Source organism: Epinephelus moara, chromosome 3 (genome assembly GCF_006386435.1).
Source record: "Epinephelus moara isolate mb chromosome 3, YSFRI_EMoa_1.0, whole genome shotgun sequence".
NCBI classification, from domain to species: domain Eukaryota; kingdom Metazoa; phylum Chordata; class Actinopteri; order Perciformes; family Serranidae; genus Epinephelus; species Epinephelus moara.
Window position 1 is genome coordinate 32,143,648 of NC_065508.1, and position 20,527 is coordinate 32,164,174.

The following is a 20,527-nucleotide window of genomic DNA, read 5'->3' on the forward strand; positions in this document are numbered from 1 at the left end:
ATGTATATATATATATATATATATATATATATATACCTAAGATCATGACATCAATACTATGAACAAAACCAAGACAGTTTTGACCCTTTAAATTACATACATACATATACATATATATATATATATATATATACACATATATACATATATGTGTATATATATGTATGTACATGTATATATACGTGTATATATGTGTATGTATGTATGCGTATATGTATGTATATATGTGTGTGTATGTATATATATATATGTATAAATATATATACATATATACACATACAAACATATATAAGTATGTATGTATGTGTGTGTGTATATATATGTGTATATATGTATGTATACATGTATGTGTATAACACATAAACACACACACACATATATACATACATATATACACACATACATATATTCACATATATATATACATGTACACATGTATGTATGTATATGTATACGTATATATCTGTGTGTGTGTGTGTGTGTATAATGTATGTATATACATATGTATAAATATATCTACATATATGTATACATATATACATATATACATGTATACGTATATACATACACATACATACACACATATATATACAAATATATGTGTATGTATATATATGTGTGTATATATGCATATATATGTATATAAACACACACACATATATATACACGTATACACGTATATATGTACATACACATTTGTGTATGTGTGTGTGTGTATATATGTGTATATGTATATATGCATGTATGTATATATATGCATGCATATATATATATATATATATATATACATACATACATACACACACACATATATATATATATATATATATATATCATACATACATACATACATACATATGTGTGTGTGTGTGTGTGTGTATACTGGTGTATATATATATATACACATATATATGTGTGTGTGTGTGTGTGTGTGTGTGTGTGTTTGTGTCCATATGGACCGTTTCATTGCTATTCTGTTGCTAGGGCAACAACTTTGGTCCCTGTTTACTTCCTGTCAGCATCTGCATTAACATACATTCAAACAGGAAATACAGGGACCCATTTAGAATGTTTATGTTGTCCAGTTTGAAACGGTCTATATACACATATACACACACACACATATACAAAGATATATATATACATCTATAAATATACAGACATATATATACACACATATATATGTGTGTGTACATGTATATATACGTATATATGTGTGTATGTATGTATGTATATTACAGCTCTGATGAACCCCTCACCCTTGCTTAAAGAATTCTATGCTTTTTTTTTCTCTTCCAATTTTTAAGCTGCACATGTTGCCAGTTTACCTTTATTTAATAATACATACTTTACTCCCTACACCAGTTTCAATAACTTTGTAGAACAGTCCTGTATGCCAAATCAAGTTTTTGGAAGTCAATAAAACAAGCATAACATTTTCATTTTTGCTTATGTGTTTATCAGTCAGGGTATGTTGGGTGTAAATATGATCAGTTGTGTGATGTTCTGATATAGGCTAAATCCAATTTGGCTTCTACTCAAGACATTGTACATCATTCATCTAATTCAGCAAATCTTTTCACCATTACTTTAGAAGGGTAGAAGTTGTGCAAAATGTTGATACCAGTCTCCAATCTTGTTAGAAATAAAGATATTGAAGGGGCAAAGCCTCCTGACATTCAATGTCACACACTTGTGAGTTCCTTTGTCCCTCTTGGTGAGATTTTCTTTTTAGAAGAGGTTTTCAGTGGTTGCTCAAAAAAGGAAATAAAAAAATGCAAAAGAAAATGTTTCCATTGCTTTTTATTTTCTTAGTGAGGACATTAAAGGGTTAAGAAAACATACTTAAAAACTTTTCTTGACCAAGTTACTCTAAGTTTAATGAACTGTGGGGGGCAGCACTGCACGGTGGCTGTATGTAACCTGTAGAAATGTCATGAAGAAGAACCGGGTTTACGGCAGCAACAAAGAGTCTTGAAGGAAAGATCTAACAACAGCTACGACTCGATGTAACAGCATTCAATAAAGACATTAAATATGAAATCACACAAACGTTACTTATGTCACTGTTGACTTTAGCATTAGAAAAATGATTTGATCCGTCATAACACAAAATAACAGGAACAATGTCACGTCGTTTAAAATTTTACGGAAATCATGTTCAACATTGTTGCTGATATTTGAAGCGACGCCATCTTTCTTCATAGGTCGTTATCCCACTTAAATTTTCTGGTGGTGACCCATCTTACGTTGCCAAAGAGTCTTTGCAATTACCCAAGACTCCCCTGCTATGTATGACCTGTCTCTGGCCTTGGCGTGTAGCGCGGTGCTGCTAGTTGTCAGTGAGTGCTGGCTGTAGGACTTAATTAACGCCAACTAGCTAGTGTTCCTGTCCGACAAGTCGGCTAGTAAACTGGGAGCCGTTACAGCGGAGCTGAGCCACAATGCTGAAATGTAGAACAGTATGGAAGAAGCTTGCACCACTTGCTCGATCCTCCTCCACTGTGTGCCGGCAGAATGTGAGAAGAGCAGGTAATGTTAAGTTTAGTGACTACCATTAGGTACAGTAACTTGGTGTCTCCTTGTTAGCTTGCCCCAGTTCAACACACTTTCCTTGTAGCATGGTACCAGACAGCGTCGACAGTTAGTTAAACCAGACGGGATATCTTCTGGTAGCTTCGTTCAAGTATTTTGACCTTCGTTTGGTTGTTACAAAGCTAACGTTAACTGAGCTAATTAGCATATGATAACATGCAGAACTCAATGACACTTCGATAACTAACCTCGGGTTAGCTTAAACCATATTTCACTTCACTGGTTGTAGCTCTGCCAGAAAGTATGGCTAGTGAATGAAATATAAAGTCGTGCCACTGTCACAGATGTTTCTGATACAGTGCTGGTTTGCAGTATGGTTATGACAGGTGTTGCACCATAGTTTGTTAGCCGTCAGGTATGAGCATGCTCACATAGGCCCACGTTGATTTGGATCATGGGGGTTTTTCAGCCCCTTGTGACCCTGGAAGATTAACGTTAAGGGACAACATGTCCAACAGAGTCCTTCTGCATAGTGTGTCGGTAGGTTGGTTGAATGTACAGTGATGAAGAGAGGAAGCAGTGGGAAGTTATGAGAGGGAAGTTATTCAGGAGAGATGTTGATCATAGTGAGAATTCAAGCCCTTAAACTCGACTCAAATTGCACGCCAGCGTACTGTAACCTAATTAACAAGCACCAGGTTCCTGAGCATGCATAGCACCAAAGTGGGCCTGTCCTTTCATTTTGGAGGGATCTCAAGTGAAAGCTCATGCTGACATACAGCTGGATATGCTTACAATGAAGATCTTGCTGTTAAACGTGTTTTCATTGTCAGCACCCACAGGCATATACTTAAAAATTACAATACAGCCAACAGCATTTATACAAATATTTACACAACTTTTAGAAATTGGAAAAGTGCATTCTTGGCTTGTTCTTGTCTGCATATTTCACCTTTTTTTTTTTTTTTTTTTTAAAAAGGCTAACAACTCTATTCCAGTAACTATCATATTAAAGGCACAGTGCACTCCAAAATGAAAAATACATATTCTTCCTTTCACCTGTTGTTCTATTTATACTGCCATTTTTTGGTGTGCGCTGCCAAGTGTTGGAAATATAGGCCTGAGACATGTCTGTCTTCTCTTGGATGTAATGGAACTAGATGGCGCTTGGCTGGTGGTTTTCAATGCACCAAAAAATACATTTAAAAAACTCAACACATATGACAGCAATCTCTCTTTCCAGGAATCATGACTCGGCTTACTGTGATCAGTTTCATGTAGGAACTATTTTCTTTCTATCAAACTACACCCGCCAACTGTATCGCCACGTAGAAGAAAGCATGCATCTACTCATGGGTGAGAGGCTTGTGCTCATGACAGCACGAGATGTAAACATTAATGTCTTCCTCCTCAGCTCAGCTACAACGTTAGCTAGCTCAGTGGTGCCAGATGAGCTAGCAGTAAATGCATGCTTCCCTCTGTGCAGTGATACGTGGGTTGGTAGAATGAATATAGTTCCCACATGAAGCTGCTTAAGACAAGGTCTATGGATCATCTTGAGTAACTGGTTTTGCTATTGAGTTTCTCATATATTTTCTGGCATTTTGAGCACCACAAGCTGAGTGCTGTCTGGTTCCATCTTTACACCAATATCTTAAACACTCTGCAACTCACACCAAAACAATCTATCTTGATTAATAGCACTACAGGTAACAGGAAAAATATGTATTTTTGATTTTGGTGTGAACTGTCCCTTTAATAGCAGTCACTTTTATACTATATGGCTTCCTAGCCGGGCAGCTGCAGTCATGGCTGTGTTGTTTTTTTGTTTTGTTTTTACTGGAGCTTATAGTGTCATGCTTGTTGCATCTCACTTCATTATTGCTGGTGTCCAGCCAATTAGCAACGTGAGATGTTATTGACTGAACAATGAATTTATAATTTGATAAAGTGGCATTGTCAGTCAGATAGCTGCAACCTTAGAAGCCTAATGAACAAAAACAAAGATTGGAGCACATCTCCAGCTATGGTTTTCTGCACTAGTTTTGGTGTTTTACCATGTTCCACCATACAGGAAAGAGATGAGTTAATCACAAAACATAACACATTTTGTTTATGAGTCCAAGTGCAGTGTATTAGTTAGAATTGTGTGGCTTAAAGCTTTACTGCAACTATGATTGACCTCTGTTTGGATTGCTTTTATGACACTGATGCAGTTTTGACCAATCAGACTTTTTGTCATGTGTCAAATTGTTTTCAGGGTTGAACAATGGCAGAATACCAGCATGTGTACCTGCGGCTCACATGTCCACTGGACCTGCAGGGGGAGGTAGGGAAACCCAGCTGTACATCCTTCTGGTTGGAGCAGCCTGCGCTGGCGGTGGACTATATGTAAGTTAGCTTCTGTCATAACATCTGGTACATACACTGAAAATCACAAGAAGTCCGTCGCTGTCAGTTTGCACATCTTCATGGCTGAGAACTTTTCTTTGTTCACAGGCATACCGAACTGTCACAGGAGACCAAAAAAGATATCAGCAGCGAATTGATGAAATTGCAGCCAGACAGAATAAAACAGCCGCAGGAGAACCAGCCACACTCGTCCAGTCAGAGGCTCCTGGTGAGCAATTTTTACTGACTGATACTGACATAATAAAACTTACTTAATCCCATAAATAAGTCTAAATATATTCTTAATAGAGCCACAGCTTTCCACTGTGATACTTTCTGATAAAGAAAGGGTTTCACTGTTGTGGTTTCACTGATGAGTATTTTCACTGATGAGTATTTTGTTGTGTTTTCAGCCGTGGAAGCTATTGAGACAGAAAGTAAGTGATTTCTCTTATTTCTGAGTAGATATTGATCTTAACATTCATAGATCAAACTCCAACTCTGTTAATAAGTGAATGAGTAGTAAAACTTAAACATATATTTATTACAATGAGCGAACAGCTTGTGCAAAAGCTACAGACATCTTAAGAACAGTGAGCCTCATTTACAGATGATTTTCTACGAATTTTCTTGAGAAAGGTCCTGAGAAAAGTCAACATCAGACATCGACGTAACATGTTCATAAATGGCACAATGGTCTGCATCTGTGTTTTTATAATGATGAATCCCCTTGTCCACGTAAATTGAAAGCCTGTGCCAGTTGAACCTACTTGGCATAGGTTAACAACTGGCAAATCTGCATAAAGGGGCATGACACTGCAGGGCACTGTTCACACATAGGAATTGAAAACAAAAGTTGAGAGTAGTCAAGAATGCCTACAAGAAAAACATAAAATAGGATGGAACACCGGACTCTCATATTTAGTAGTTGGTAGTGGATATAAGGTAACCCAAAAAACAATGCTTGTGATGCTTCTGTTTGTTCAGTAAAGCTGTATCTGGACAAAAGTGCACAACTGATGAAGTAAAGGGGAAAAAAAAAAAAAAAAAGTTTCATCTCAAATCTGAGGCCAAAAAGAAAATATTGCTCCACACAGAATAGAGACACTGACCACTGGAGGGGGCAGGCTTGTTCTCATCGCTCTCTGCAAATACATCTATATGGTCCTGAAAGATCATTTCCATCCTTAGGACATGATCTGCAACTTGTTGCAGCAGCAGTAAATATGCCACAGAATCTTTGTGTTTTCGTTACCTTAGAATGAGCCATTTGTATCTACATACGTCGTCTTCCACAGAGTCTGCCATGTTGTTTCTACAGTAGCCCAGAACAGACAAAACAAACCACTGTAGTTCTCTTTGCACCTCACTTGTTACATGGGAGACGTTTCAGTTGGTTGCAATCTGCACCCTCACTGCTAGATGCTAGTGCTAGACACTAGACCTAAAAAACAGTCCTCATATCATAATTAAATGTTATTTAGTGTGAAAGTGGGCTTGCACTCAGATGACTCTGCAGTGCATGATTTAGCTGCCTCTGCAGTAGAAAGTTAACAGCAGAGTCAAAGACTACAGAACAAACTGTAATTAGGCCACTGATGGACAGGTTAAAATGTCATACTCTAAACTCTGGTCTCTTAATAATTAATAAGCCATCTAAATGTCACATTATTTAAAGTAGGTTTAATATCCATCCAAATTAATAATTTCATAGCCAATGTTTGATAAGTCCCTTAATTTCTCTCTCAGCCGTTGCTGAGCCAGCACCTGAAGCAGCGCCGTCACCCGAACCTGAAGCAGCACCGTCATCAGAAGAGCCGAGCCCTCCGGCCCCTGATGCAGAAGTAGCAGCCTCCACTGAAACAACTGAAACACCCCCAGGTTGTCTGCATTCTTTTCTATACGCCTACATGCATGTATAACACGTGCCTCCTGTATAAACTGTGTTTGTGAGCCAAAAAGTAATGAGGGATTTTGTGTACCATCCCACTTTTTCTATCACATTTTGTACAGTCTTTGACAGATGTGACAGAAATGGCGACACCAACTGGTGAAGTCTGGTTACTGCAAAAGAAGCAGGCTGTAAAACACACCTGTCTTTTCTCTCCTCTTTATATCCTGTTCACAATCCTCCCACACTAGTAAAATGTTAAAAATACAATTTTATGGTGATGATATGTTTTATACACGAGGCCCTCTTTACATTCTAAACTTGTCTCGTCTTTGTGAGTGTTGTCCATAATATCCAGAGGGTGAGAAGTTTACTACGTGGACTGTGACTTTGCCCTCTGGTTGCATGTTTAACTTTCATTCACCTTCTTGTATTTAGCGATGCACGTGTCATGCTCAGTGTCCTATGTCGGGTTTCATTTACTTTGTGTCCTCTAATCTTGTATATTAACCCTTTACAGTTTCAGTACAACGTTTAGGCACTCACACGTAGTACTCACATTCATTCTAAACTGTAAATATTTCTGGTTTTGGGGGACACGGTCGTTGGAGTTCTCAGTGTTTTCTACAAATATGCCTCCTGGTGTGCTTTTTGTCATATTTGTGATATAAAATGGAACCCCTCCTGTCTGACACTTTCTGAATGTGTTATACGAAGTACTCTAAAGGTTTTTTACTGTTAATGTGGTAGTGTTGTTTAAAAGTGGAAGCTGCACTTTGAAGTGGATTATATTTCTTACCTCCAGACTTTTTTCAGTCTTTGTCTAAAATTGAAAGTCTTCACAGCAGTTTCTAATTTTAACAGGACGGCTTCAAGCAGAAAACAGAAAGGTCGTTGATGCTTATGAACATTAGCGGGCTAAGACATGCTTTAGTAAAAGTGAGCAAAATTAGTCACACTATCATCAACACTTAAAAAGGTTACAACTCCATACTCAGCTCCTTGATTCTCTCTCTTCTGAATATAACTATTTTCTGGTATAGCATGATGTACAGTATCTACATCTCTGTAGAAGTTAACCACAAGATGGGCAGCTTCCACTTGCTGTTGTCAATGTGCATGCTCCGCAGAATGTTTCCAGGGTAGAGCAGAAGATATGCATGGATCCTGATAGTCTTTCCTTTCAATAGTCTCTTAAAGAATTGAAATGTAACCCATACTATGGATTGCCCCAACAGCAGATGAGCCAGTGCTAGAAGCATCTCCAGAGGAGGCAGCAGAACCACCTGCTGCTCCTGTAGTTGAGGAGGGTAAGATTTGAGAAGAGAGGACACTTGGTCTAAGTAATTTACTAAATCTTTTGGAAATATTAGATTTTAGCTGAAAGTTAAAGTGCCTGTTAGACATCTGCTTTTCCGTCTAACTCAAGTCAGATACATACATACTACAGCTCAATTAAAGAAGTATTTCATAGAGAGGTTATTATGTCACTTTTGCCACTGTACTACCAGAACCATCACTTCCCCCTGAGCCATCCTCAGCTGAGCTTACAGAGCCCCCTGCACCAGTTGTAGAGAGTGGTAAGCACTCAGTCAGACTAATATATGAAGCCAGTGATGTACAGTATCTGAGGGTTGCTTTTTTTGTCCTAACTGGTTCATGCTCCGGTTATACTAACAGAACCTACAGCAGCAGCAGAAAGCCCCGCAGCAGAGCCAACCGAGCCTCAGCCTGAAGTTGTGGCAGAGAGTGGTAAGACCATAGTCCAGCCTCGGTTGGAGCGGGGAAGCGGGCAGTCATCAATACCTTTTCCCATTTTGTCAAAGTTAATTTCAAACACCTTTTCTCCTTTTTATATTTTTAGCATTTTTCCTATTACAGCTTTCTTTCCTGTTCATGTCTTTTGCACAGTGTTTGCATTCTTGTAATGATAAAGGTTATTCTCACCTGCATGAAAAAATGTATTTCATTTTTTTTTTATTCTGAACTGTAAATATTTCTGGTTATGGGGAACACAGTCATTGGAGTATTTTCTACAAATATGTTGCCTCCCAATGTGTGTTGTTGTCATATCTGTGATATAAAATGGAACTCCATCCAGTCTGACATTTTGTGAAACTTTGTCCTGGGATGTTTTATTTACTGTTAATGTGATATTATTAATAATAATTGGAAGCTGCCCTTTGAAGTGGATTGTATTTCTTACCTCCAGACTTTCTGCATGCTTTGTCTAAGATGCAAAACATTTTCACAACAGTGTATAATTTAAACAAGAAGTCAGAAAACAAAGATCCTTCGTACTTGTGAACATTAGTGTGCTAAGACGTGCTTGGGTAAAAGAAATAGCACTGACACTGTCATCAACAGTTACAGAGGTTACAGCTCTGTACTCAGCTCCTTGATGGTATACAGCCTGTGCAACTCTGTAGCAGTTAACCACAAATTGGGCAACTTTCACTTGTTATTGTCAGTGTGCATGCTCTGCCGAATGTTCCCAGGGTAGAGCTGAAGATATGCATGGATTCTAGTAGTCTTCCCCTTCAGTAGTCTCTTGAAGAGCTAACTCGTAACCCATACTATGGATTGCCCCAACAGCAGATGAGCCAGTGCTAGAAGCATCTCCAGAGGAGGCAGCAGAACCACCTGCTGCTCCTGTAGTTGAGGAGGGTAAGATTTGAGAAGAGAGGACACTGTGATCTACTTAATTTGCTCATTCTATTGAAAATATATTCAGGTGCATTTACATTTGCTTTTCCACCTGAACTGAGTCAGATACATACCACAGCTCAGTTAAAGAGGTAAATATGTATCTTTGCCACTATACTACCAGAACCATCACCTGCCCCTGAGCCGTCCCCAGCTGAGCTTACAGAGCCCCCTGCACCTGTTGCAGAGAGTGGTAAGCACTCAGTCAGACCTGTGCATGGAATTAGTGATGTACATTACCACGTCTGAGGGTTTTTATTTTGTCTTAACTGGTTCATGCTCCGGTTATACTAACAGAACCTACAGCAGCAGCAGAAAGCCCCGCAGCAGAGCCAACCGAGCCTCAACCTGAAGTTGTGGCAGAGAGTGGTAAGACCATAGTCCAGCCTCGGTTGGAGCGGGGAAGCGGGCAGTCACCGATACCTTTTCCCATTTTGTTAATGTTAATTTCAAACGCCTTTTCTCCTTTTTATATTTTAACATTTTTTCCTATTACAGCTTTTCTTCCTGCCTTATGTGTTTTTCACATTGTTTAAGTTCTGGTAATGATAAAGGTTAATCTCACTCACATGAAAATTGCAATTGCTTTTTCCATTTACTCATTTAGGTGTATTTTGTTTAAGTCACGGACACTGATAAGCATCCAGGATCATGCACTGACTGTGTCTCTCTCCTGCTTCTGCTTTTTTGCCTTTTTTTCTCTCTCTTGCTCTCTCTTTCACTTTCTGCTCTCTCGTGCTTGCTGTTGCTTTCTTATGCAAACCCCAGGAGACTCATCACCTGCCATTCTCAAGGTCCCATCACACGCCCCCTACCTCCTTATTGGCGGAGGTACTGCCTCTTTTGCTGCTGCCCGGTCTATTCGAGCCAGAGATCCCGGTGCCAAGGTCAGTCAGGCCTCAGTTTCCACAATAAAAGCCAAGTGCAGCATTAGTTCATCATTCACCTTGTTAAACCTGAGTTTCTCAGTTTGTGTCATGTACTGTATCTGCTTTTTTTAACTGTTTCTACCAGGTGTTAATTGTGACTGATGAGCCAGACCCTCCATACATGAGACCACCTCTCTCTAAGGAACTTTGGTTCTCTGACGACCCCAGTGTGACAGAAACACTGCGTTTCAAACAGTGGAATGGAAAGGAAAGGAGGTGTGTTTAAGTTTCTTATATTGTGCTTTTTTCTCTCTCAGCACTGGATCACTATAAAGAATGGTGTCTCTACAAGTCACTATACACAAAAACATGGAACAGGTTTAAAATACAAACGTTTCCCTTTAACTACCTGCTCTAAATGCTGTTCCTACTGACTTCCCCTTTTTATAGTATTCATAACAAACCACTGCTGAACACGAATTGCATCATGTCCTGTGCTGCTTGTAATTTATTTTCTCCAGGAAAGAGCTGTTGGACACAGTGTTTTTGTAACTTGGTATCATAATAACACAAAACTGATATTGTATGAAGAGTTTTCTTTACTTTTGGCTGGTTTATTTGTGACTTGCTGCCTGATTAGTGTCCAAAAAAAAATTTTAAATAAGAAAAAAAAAAAAAAAGATTTTAATACATTTGTGTTTATTTGCCAGTATCTACTTCCAGCCGCCATCATTCTACATTAGCGCAGAAGAACTGGACAGTGCAGAAAATGGTGGGGTTGCAGTTCTCAGCGGCAAAAAGGTTGGTTTATATTTGAAGTATTCATACCTTATTGCAAGATGTAACTTTACTTTCTGACTGCATTTAATGAGATATTTTTGAACAACAAATATGTGATGTATTTCATTTTAGGTGGTTCACATGGATGTGAGGGGAAACAAAGTAAAGCTGGACGATGATACTGAGATTTCATATGACAAGTGTTTGATTGCTACAGGTAGGCCTCTTTAAAATGAATTTTTTATGTGGTCTGAACCTGGTGGAAGCTAATTTATGCTGCTCTCTTCAGGCGGTGTGCCAAGAAATCTTCAGGTCATTGAGAGAGCAGGAGAGGAGGTGATGAAGAGGACAACGTTGTTCCGCAAGGTCAGTATTTCGCCACAAGGGGGCAATAGACTTGTTTGAGTTTGGGTGTTTGTGGCTGCTGTGAGAGTAATAATCAGGATCTGACATTATGATTTATTCAGATGGAAATATTTATGACTCTAAATAAGTTGTTTGGAAGTGTTGGATAACAGGAAATACTCTAAATATTGATTCCAACTCTCTGGAATAGGTGGGAGCAAAATACCTAGTTTAGTCTAGAAAATAATACAAAGGAAAACTTAATTCTAAAACTTAATATCACACATTTGTCACACAACATATTTTCTGAGACATGAAATCATCTGAGTGGTGAAAACAGCAGGAAATACAGGTGCATTGCACCATAACTCAAACGGTATTAAGGCAAGACCTGTGTACAACTTTTACTTTTGTTTGTCCACCGTTTCCACTGATGTTACATTTAAAGTTTCTTATAATAAGAATCATTACAGTCCCTTCATAGGTGCACAGATGGGTTATTACACTCATTTAGGCCGTTTTAATGTGTTTAACAGGAGTAACAGTGCGACATATCATCACCAGAAAAAAAGAGAATAATTTGATATGTTTTTTGTCCTTTATAGATCGAGGACTTCAAATCACTGGATAAAGTCTCCAGAAACATCAAGTCCATCACAATCGTTGGAGGCGGCTTCTTGGGCAGCGAGCTGGCCTGTGCCCTTGGCAGGAGATGTAAGACGTCTGGATAACAAATGATAGAATTATTAATACTTCTTATGTTTAACTGAATTAATTTCTTTCTTTGTTGTTGGATCACTCATACTCCCTCTTTTTTCCAGCAACCGAGAGTGGCCTGGAGGTGATACAGATGTTCCCTGAGAAGGGCAACATGGGAAAAGTGTTGCCTGAGTATCTGAGCAACTGGACAACAGAAAAAGTCAAGAGAGGTTAATATTCATTTTGTACTCAAGCATGTCTGAACTTTCATTATGTAGTTTCACCCCTGAGAAAAAGAAAAATTTTTATCTCCTCATTTCTTCTTTGATGAAATATTCTCTCTTTGGTCCTCTAGAGGGTGTGAAGATCATTTCAGAAGCTTTGGTGAAAGCTGTGGTCTGCAAAGATGACAAGTTAGAAATCCAGCTGAAGGATGGCCGATTGGTAGGTCCAGGTTTTCACAGGAGTCCACTGTTAATAAGGAAATAACTCATCAGTTAGTGATTATCTTGTGCTTCTCCCTGTAGGTGAAAACCGACCACATTGTTGCAGCTGTTGGCCTGGAGCCCAATGTTGACCTTGCCAAGTCAGCAGGTCTGGAGGTGGACTCTGACTTCGGTGGTTTTAGGGTCAATGCGGAGCTGCAAGCTAGATCCAATATTTGGGTGGTAAGTTAATGTTTATAAGATGGTAAATGTAATCCAGTAACAGTCATTAGGATCATGACTTGTTAAAATACTGACTGATTTTGACTGGCTTTGGAGGTTAAATAGCATGTATACTGTTAAGCATGCTAGTATACATAACATGTATACTAGCATGCTATTTAGGATTTTCATTTAAAAAAAAAAACAATGAATAGAGTCACATACAGTGGCATGAAAAGTTGAGGCACCCATGGTTAAAAATTCTCTTACTGTGAATAGTTAAGTGAGTAGAAGATGAACAGCTTTCCAAAAAGTATTATGTTGAAGATGAAACATGCTTATCAACATTTCAAGCAAGATTAGAGTATTATTTTTGTTTTGTACAATTTTAGAGTGTAAAAAAGGAGCCTCATGAAAAGGTTTAGGCACCCAAGACATTTGAGCTCTCAGACAACTTTTACTAGAGCCTCAGACCTTAATTAGCTTGTCAGAGCTATGGCTTGTTCACAGCTAATGTTTGGAAAGGCTAGATGATGCATATTTAAAGTTTTATAAAAACTCTGTCTCCCGAAACCTTGTCCCAACAATCAGCAGCCATGGGCTCCTCTAAACAGCTGCCTAGCACTCTGAAAACTAAAATAACTGATTTCCCACAAAGCAGGAGAAGACTATAGGAAGATAGGAAGGTTTTCAGGAAGTTGTTTCCTCAGTTAGAAATTTAATTAAGAAATGGCAGTTAACAGGAACTGTGGAGGTCAAGTTGAGGTCTGAATAACCAAGGAAACTTTCAGAGAGAGCTGCTTGTAGGATTGTTTGAAAGGCAAATCAAAACTCTGTTCGACTGTGAAAGACCTGCAGGAACATTTCACAGACTCTGGAGTGGTGGTGCACTGCTTTACTGTGCAGTGACACCTGAACAAATATGACCTTCATGGAAGTGTCATCAGAAGAATACCTTTCCTGTGTCCTCACCACAAAATGCAATGCCTGAAGTTTGCAAAGGAACATCGAAACAAATCCTGTGGACTGATGAAGATGAAGTAGAACTTTTTGGACGCATTGAGCAAAGGTGTGCAAAGCAGTGCATGCAAGAAAGCCTAATAATGTCTTAGACCTAGAGGCTTATTGCGGGAAGAATGGGTGAAAATCCCCCAAAACAAGAATTGAAAGAGTCTTAGCTGGCTACAGAAAGTGTTTAGAAGCTGTGATACTTGCCAGAGGGTTGCCACTAAGCTCTGACCATGCAGGGCGCCCAAACTTTTGCTTCAGGTCCTTTCCGCTTTTGTTATTCTTAAACTGTAGAAGACTGAAATAGAAAAGTAATCTTGCTTAAAATATAAAAGAAACGTGTTGTCGTTAACATTTTGCTTTATGGAGATCAGGTCATTTTTTACGTGCTTAGCTATTCACAGTTAACAAAATTATGACCATGGGTTTCCCAAACTTTTGCAAGCAACTGTAATTTTAATCCCTCTCAATTATCACATGACACACTAGAAGTGTGTGGCGGTGTATTTATCTGCAGAGACTCTGCCCTGCCTGTATTTTCTTATATTCTTCTTATTTTGCTTCGTTTATGACATTCCTGGGCACAGCACTCAGGTGAGGTTGGGACTTTATTAAAACGTAGCATCAGGTGCCAGACCATAAGCGGCACACATTTAAGTGGAAGTTATGAAAATCGAGGCAATTGCACTGTTAAAAGTACAATATAGCAAGGCCAAAGCCAAGCGGTTGGCTTTTACTTTCACATGCTGCTTGCTGACAGTGTATAGACACTGAGGAAAGTTTCAGCTTGGAAGATTTGAGCTTTGAGATAGAAAATTCTGCCATTTTATTACCATTAACAAGGTGAAGACAAATTGAGATTCTATATAATACTGCATTTGTACCGTATTAATACATTTTTAGATCCATAGTTAGTGTATTATCTACAGTATATGCAGTCTGCATGCTCCCAGTTTGGAGAAGCAGACAGGAGTAATCGGGCACAGAAGTTAAGAAATGCGTGGCTGTGGATGCCACGTTAGTTTGGTTCCGACATTCACAAAATGGCACAGACTAACTGATAGGAGCAGCTGTAGACCAACAACTCCTTGTGTTCTGTGAAGTAAAATTACTGTTTCTGTTAAAGGAGTCTGGTGGCTGTGGATGGTGGCAGCAGCAAAATGTATTTTAGCCTCCTAAAAAAAACAAAAAAACATTCATGATCACTATATTTAGATTATCTTACCACTTTACTCTGCTTCTCTGTAGACAGAAACAATCAATTTACCTCACAGCACCAGGGAGTTGCTAGTCTAGTCTAGTCTGCCACTAAAACGATTGTTTAGTTTGTTTGAGTAATTGTATGACTTTCAGAACCAAACGAACTTGGTGTACACAGCAGAACATGGGTATATGTAGCAACAAAATAGTGCAGAAACCAACATCAGGTAACATGAAAAAACATTTTAGAAGGGCTTGGGAAGACATTTTGACGCTAAAATATACGCACTTTGACCAAATTTGCAATTTTCGGATTTGACTACATAAGGAACACGACTAGAAAACAACAGAGTGATATAAAAAGCTTAAAAAAAAGAATTTACAAAAAAAAAAAAAAAAGCCGCCCTTTGTTGTACAACACTGGTTACTAGAAGTGGTAGCAGTTTTGCTGTAGATGTTAAGCCCCATGTGCTAGTTTTAACTGTATGTGGTGTGCTTTCAAAGGCTGAGACTCATAAGTGGATTATCTTGGATTATCTTTAACTGAGTTGATAGTCCTTTAGTGATGTGACTCACTGCTGTTTTTCCAATCGGATAAACGTATTTATTTAAACATGGATACTTGTTTTAACACACACACTTAATGAGTTGGTAAAATGTACTTACTAAAAACACTGAATTTAAATAAATACAACAAAAAAATTTTTTACTGTGCAGGACTTTTGAGCCTTACAATGGTGTACTCAGTAAGCCAAGATGAGCTGCATACAATATTTCATAAATGTTTCAGTTGTTCAGTCTTATATTTATTATAGTGCGCCCTTCAAGCAAATTCTGGTCATGGCCCATAAACAATGCACCCATATAGACATGTAATGCAAATGTAATGTAATTAGAAATTGTAATCCCTTCTGTTTGGATTTAGGCAGGAGACGCTGCGTGTTTCTATGACATCAGACTGGGCCGCAGACGAGTGGAGCACCACGATCACGCCGTCGTGAGTGGAAGACTAGCAGGAGAGAACATGACAGGAGCCAGCAAGCCCTACTGGCATCAGTCCATGTTCTGGTGGGTATTAGGGTAGTTCCTATTTCCTGCTAGTGATGCTAACGCAAGGTTTTCATGGGTCACAAATTCAAACCGTTTTGGAAATGAGAGCTGTGGCTGCAAGCTATGAAACCAGCTTGAAGTGGAAATGAAGGGAAATATTTAAGAAAGCGAGTGCCCGTCTGAATTGTTAATTGAGCAGGTCCACACTCGATGAATACATTAAAATAAGTGGGCACTGGGGCAGCATGTACAATTCTACAAATGACTCAGATTCAATCCTTTTAGAAGTCAGATGTACATGCATGATTGCTTTGAAGTCTTGAATACCATTAAGTTCTAAAATATTTAAAATGCCTTTAGAGGACATTAGGATAGGAGTTTTCAGCAGAGGGCTGCATTACTCAGCCAGAGATTTTTTAAACCCATCATAAATTTACCAACTCTGTTAAAAACATCACTGATATGATCAGAGGGGGGCTTTACCAGATATCCGGTGAGCTGCCAAAAATTGAACTGCAGTGTTGAATGTGACTTGCACCACACACATGAATGATTTGACTGCATGTTTTTAGCAGCTGGTGGAATGTGACACACTGCTGACAACACTGGTTCATTGCAGTCTAAACAGAAACAAACTATCATGCAGATGTAGTCAGATGCTATGTGGATATTCCTATGCCAGTGTAGCGTGTCTGCAGAATCAAGCTGCTGTGATGCATCCTGGGTGATGCACACACCACCTCATGAACCAGCATTGTTCAGTTAGTTCATTTTAAGGTCATCAAGTCCATGTTTTTCATATTCAACTTGTTGTAAACATATAAGTACATGAACTGATAAAAGTGCCAACAGATTCCCCCCAAATCTTAATGAGCCATCAGTCTGCATGTGTTTGAATGATGCCAAATTTAGTGTACTGGCTCTCTGGCAGAACGACCACAGCATGTAATTTGCTAAGGTCATTTCACTGTGACATTAATTCAGGTCATCAGCCAGCTTGAAACTCATCAGATGACAGTGGGGGGTTGTTACTGGAGTTCACAGCTAAATTTTTAACAAGTGCCCTCTCAGCCCTGTTTGTTGTGTGTATATGTCTGCGTGTGTTTAGAATAGGAGCTGTGTGAGGTACACAAACATACAGTGTTTTGGAGGCTGTTTTGACAGTAAAGTTTTAAATCTAGAAGTTGCTGTACTGTACTTCACATTGGAGGGTGAACTTCAGTGAAAGTATTTCCAACAGAAATGTGCAGGAGATTTTGTTTTTGCTTAGAGAATGTAGTTGACACTTCTGGGCACAAAATGACAGTATGTCTCGCTGCAGTCTTAAAGCGACAGCTGGTAACTTTTTTGTAAGTTTTTGTCATTTGCTGAAACTGTGACTATATCCACAAAGTATTCTATGAGAATAATAATCTAGGAAAAATATTGTGTCCCTGTCTCTCCTACTGCTTCTAATGGCATTTGCCAGAATCTACCGCGGCGCACTGAAAAGAACCAATCAGAGCCGAGGAGTCTCTAACGCAACTGTCAATCGTGTCAATCACTGCTAGTTAACTGTGTCAAACTAGGCAGCACTGATGAAATTTGAGTCAAGATTCTGTCCCTGGAATAGTCGAGGGATGCACCGAGCACTGCCCGCTGGCTGGAGCAAATATTCTCATTTTACAGCTGAACAGTACACTAAAATATGTTTCTGAAAACATTTGAGGTGAGAAATAGGCAATGCAGTAAAAGAATCTTGATTCATATTTAATCAGTGCTGCCTTGTTTCACAGTTTGACCACAGATCATGAAATGATTCATATGATTGACAGCTGCATTACAGACTCCTTGACAGGATTGGAAATTAAGTTTTTTGTCCACCTTCCACAATGTACAGTGCATTACCATGGCTGGTGAGTGAAGCAAATCTAGCAACCATTTGCATATTTTACCATCATTTGGCTGGCGGCTGGTGCTAATTTCCAGCCCTGCTCCTCGGCTTTGATTGGTTGTTGCTGCTGCACCGCAGTCTGATACCACATGCTATTAGACAAAGCAGGAGGGGAGGAGGGGCATGCTTTGATTTGTTTCCCAATCTCATATGGTTTCTAACAGGAGTGACCTGGGTCCTGATGTGGGCTACGAGGCGATTGGGATTGTTGACAGCAGCCTGCCAACAGTAGGAGTGTTTGCCAAAGCCACTGCCAAGGATACACCTAAAGCTGCTACTGAGCAGTCAGGTATTTATAAAATCGTGATCCTAATGCAGAAATAAATAGTGAATTTGAGGACCAAGGCTCAGATTAACAGGTTTCTTATGATAATGAAAATCCTGGAAAAATTCTGAAATTAGAAAAACTTTTCTAGGCCTTAAAAATGGTTTGTAATCAGTGGAATGTTTTGGAAAAGTTTTTAAGTTTACATTGTTTTGCATGATATGTTCTTAAAAATCCCAAAACATGTTTAACAGTATGCAAAATAAGGTCCTTTTATTACTAGTGCTCTGCTGACTGACAGTTGAAACGTCACTTGTATCACGTGATACACGCAGACCAGACTGGCATTGTGATCACCAAGGCCGTGCCCCCTTTTGGGAGAGAGCAATGTGTTATCAGTAGGCAAACAGGAAATGCTGAAAAGCTGTTGTGTAGTAAGTTAGCCCAGGCTTTCACACCGAGATTTGAGACACATAAGATCTGTGAATATTCACTGTCAGTGTGGAAAGTTGCTAAGTGATGCTGGGGACATTTACTACTGATGGAGAGCTAATGTTAGCTTGAGCGGGAGGCTGCTGCAGTACAGTCATACAATATGGAAGCATGACCGTCGTTTCCAACTTGATCTCAGCCAAGATCAAACAGGCTATCAACAGGTTGGTCATCTACAGAGAACATTTAGCCCTACGATACCTGGTGATTCCATCAAATATACACAATTGATTGAATCACCAGGTATTATGATCCACATAAGGAATATCCTGTCACTCATTGATCCACTTGGATGGGGGAAGACTGACGGAGCATGACGGTGATCAGCCTTCATTAATAAAGAGTGCTTAGGTTTGGGCAAGGTCGCAATTATTAGACATGTCTATAAATCAAAAGTTTTTTTGAAAATGTATTAGTAAAAATGTGTGAGAACCCAGGATGTATTCTTCCTGTTACATGTATTGCAGGGACTGGGATCCGCTCAGAAAGTGAAACAGAGGACACTGCTACCAGCCCAGTGGCCTCCTCATCTCCTGCTCCTGCTATGGTGCAGCACCAAGATGAGTACGGAAAGGGAGTCATCTTCTACCTGAGAGACAAAGTGGTGGTGGGCATTATCCTGTGGAATGTGTTCAACAGAATGCCCATCGCGAGGAAGGTACGTCACTTTGTAAGACACATGCTTTGTGTCATCCTAAGGATTTAAAATAAATATTTAGTTATTGTAAATTGTTTGTTAATCGTAGATCATCAAGGATGGAGAGGAACATGCAGATCTGAACGAAGTGGCCAAACTGTTCAACATCCACGATGATTAAGATGGAGGCTGGCACTCACTGTGGGAGGGGAGTTACGCTTCATGTGAAGACTGAACTTTGGCAGCCATTGCTGCACTCTTGAAGACACAACTGATCACACATACAAACAAGGAGGAATCATGTGAATTATGTCATGTCGCTGAGATATTTTTCATATTTGGAATTTGTATCTGCTGCACCTGCTTTGTTTGTTTGTTTGTTTGTTTTTCTATCCCGGAGAAATCGTCTCATATTCCACCAAACGTTTTGCTCATGTTTTTTTTTTTATAAATCATGCTCAAATGTGATGTCCTGCTTCTCCCCACCAGGCTGAAAATGCTGAGCATGGATTATTGTTTTCCTCTGTGTGATCAGAGCAGCTTGTCACAAGGGAAGCTGCAATAAAAGCTATTTTTAAATCGGAGTGATCCCATTATTTTCATTTTGCTCCTATTATAGCACTGATGACAGAGAAGCTGACCCGCACTCTGAGCTGTGATGCATGTTAAAGTCTGTGTGGCTGAGTTCATCTGTCCTGAAGCATTTTAATTAATGTGTACTGTTTGGCAAACTAACTTCGGTCATACATGTCAACTGTAGTGACTGGACCTTTTCAAACTGAGTGAGGTGATGTTAAAGGATCTGACCTTGGCTGAAAGCACTGAGTACAGGCAGGCTTGTATAAAGGGCACATGACAAGTACATTTTACAGTGTGTTAAAGTACAGTCTAATTGAGCAGAGTCAATGTGCGCTCCAACAAGAACAACATTAAAAATGACGCTTGGCCTACTTATCCTGTCCGGAGGTGAAAATGTTCAAGCATGCAGAAACACTGGGTTTCTTTTTTCCTCTGCTGTGGGCTTCTTGTTATTAGGATTGCATTCATGTTTTGTGTTCTCACACATTTCTTATCGTATT

The 20,527-nt window shown here is 39.2% G+C and overlaps 1 protein-coding gene across 11 annotated transcripts; it reads left to right on the forward strand.

The window, feature by feature from the left end:
- Nucleotides 1-2,286: 2,286 nt before the first annotated feature.
- aifm1 (apoptosis inducing factor mitochondrion associated 1) lies at nt 2,287-20,032 on the forward strand. 11 transcript variants are annotated; one of them, XM_050040131.1, is made up of 24 exons: nt 2,287-2,532; nt 4,796-4,926; nt 5,035-5,155; nt 5,340-5,363; nt 6,676-6,807; nt 8,056-8,127; nt 8,329-8,397; nt 8,498-8,569; nt 9,413-9,484; nt 9,648-9,716; nt 9,821-9,892; nt 10,292-10,410; nt 10,538-10,668; nt 11,103-11,193; nt 11,305-11,389; nt 11,462-11,538; nt 12,123-12,231; nt 12,339-12,446; nt 12,572-12,660; nt 12,744-12,884; nt 15,997-16,139; nt 18,219-18,343; nt 19,279-19,469; nt 19,558-20,032. In XM_050040131.1, the coding sequence occupies exons 1-24, from the start codon at nt 2,445-2,447 to the stop codon at nt 19,627-19,629; spliced, it is 2,403 nt and encodes an 800-aa protein (XP_049896088.1). In that variant the 5' UTR covers nt 2,287-2,444; the 3' UTR covers nt 19,630-20,032. The 11 variants fall into 11 exon arrangements, with proteins under 11 accessions (XP_049896088.1, XP_049896089.1, XP_049896091.1 ...); XM_050040132.1 differs by having other exon boundaries at nt 8,059-8,127; XM_050040134.1 differs by lacking the exon at nt 8,329-8,397 and having other exon boundaries at nt 8,059-8,127.
- The last annotated feature ends 495 nt before the right edge of the window (nt 20,033-20,527 follow it).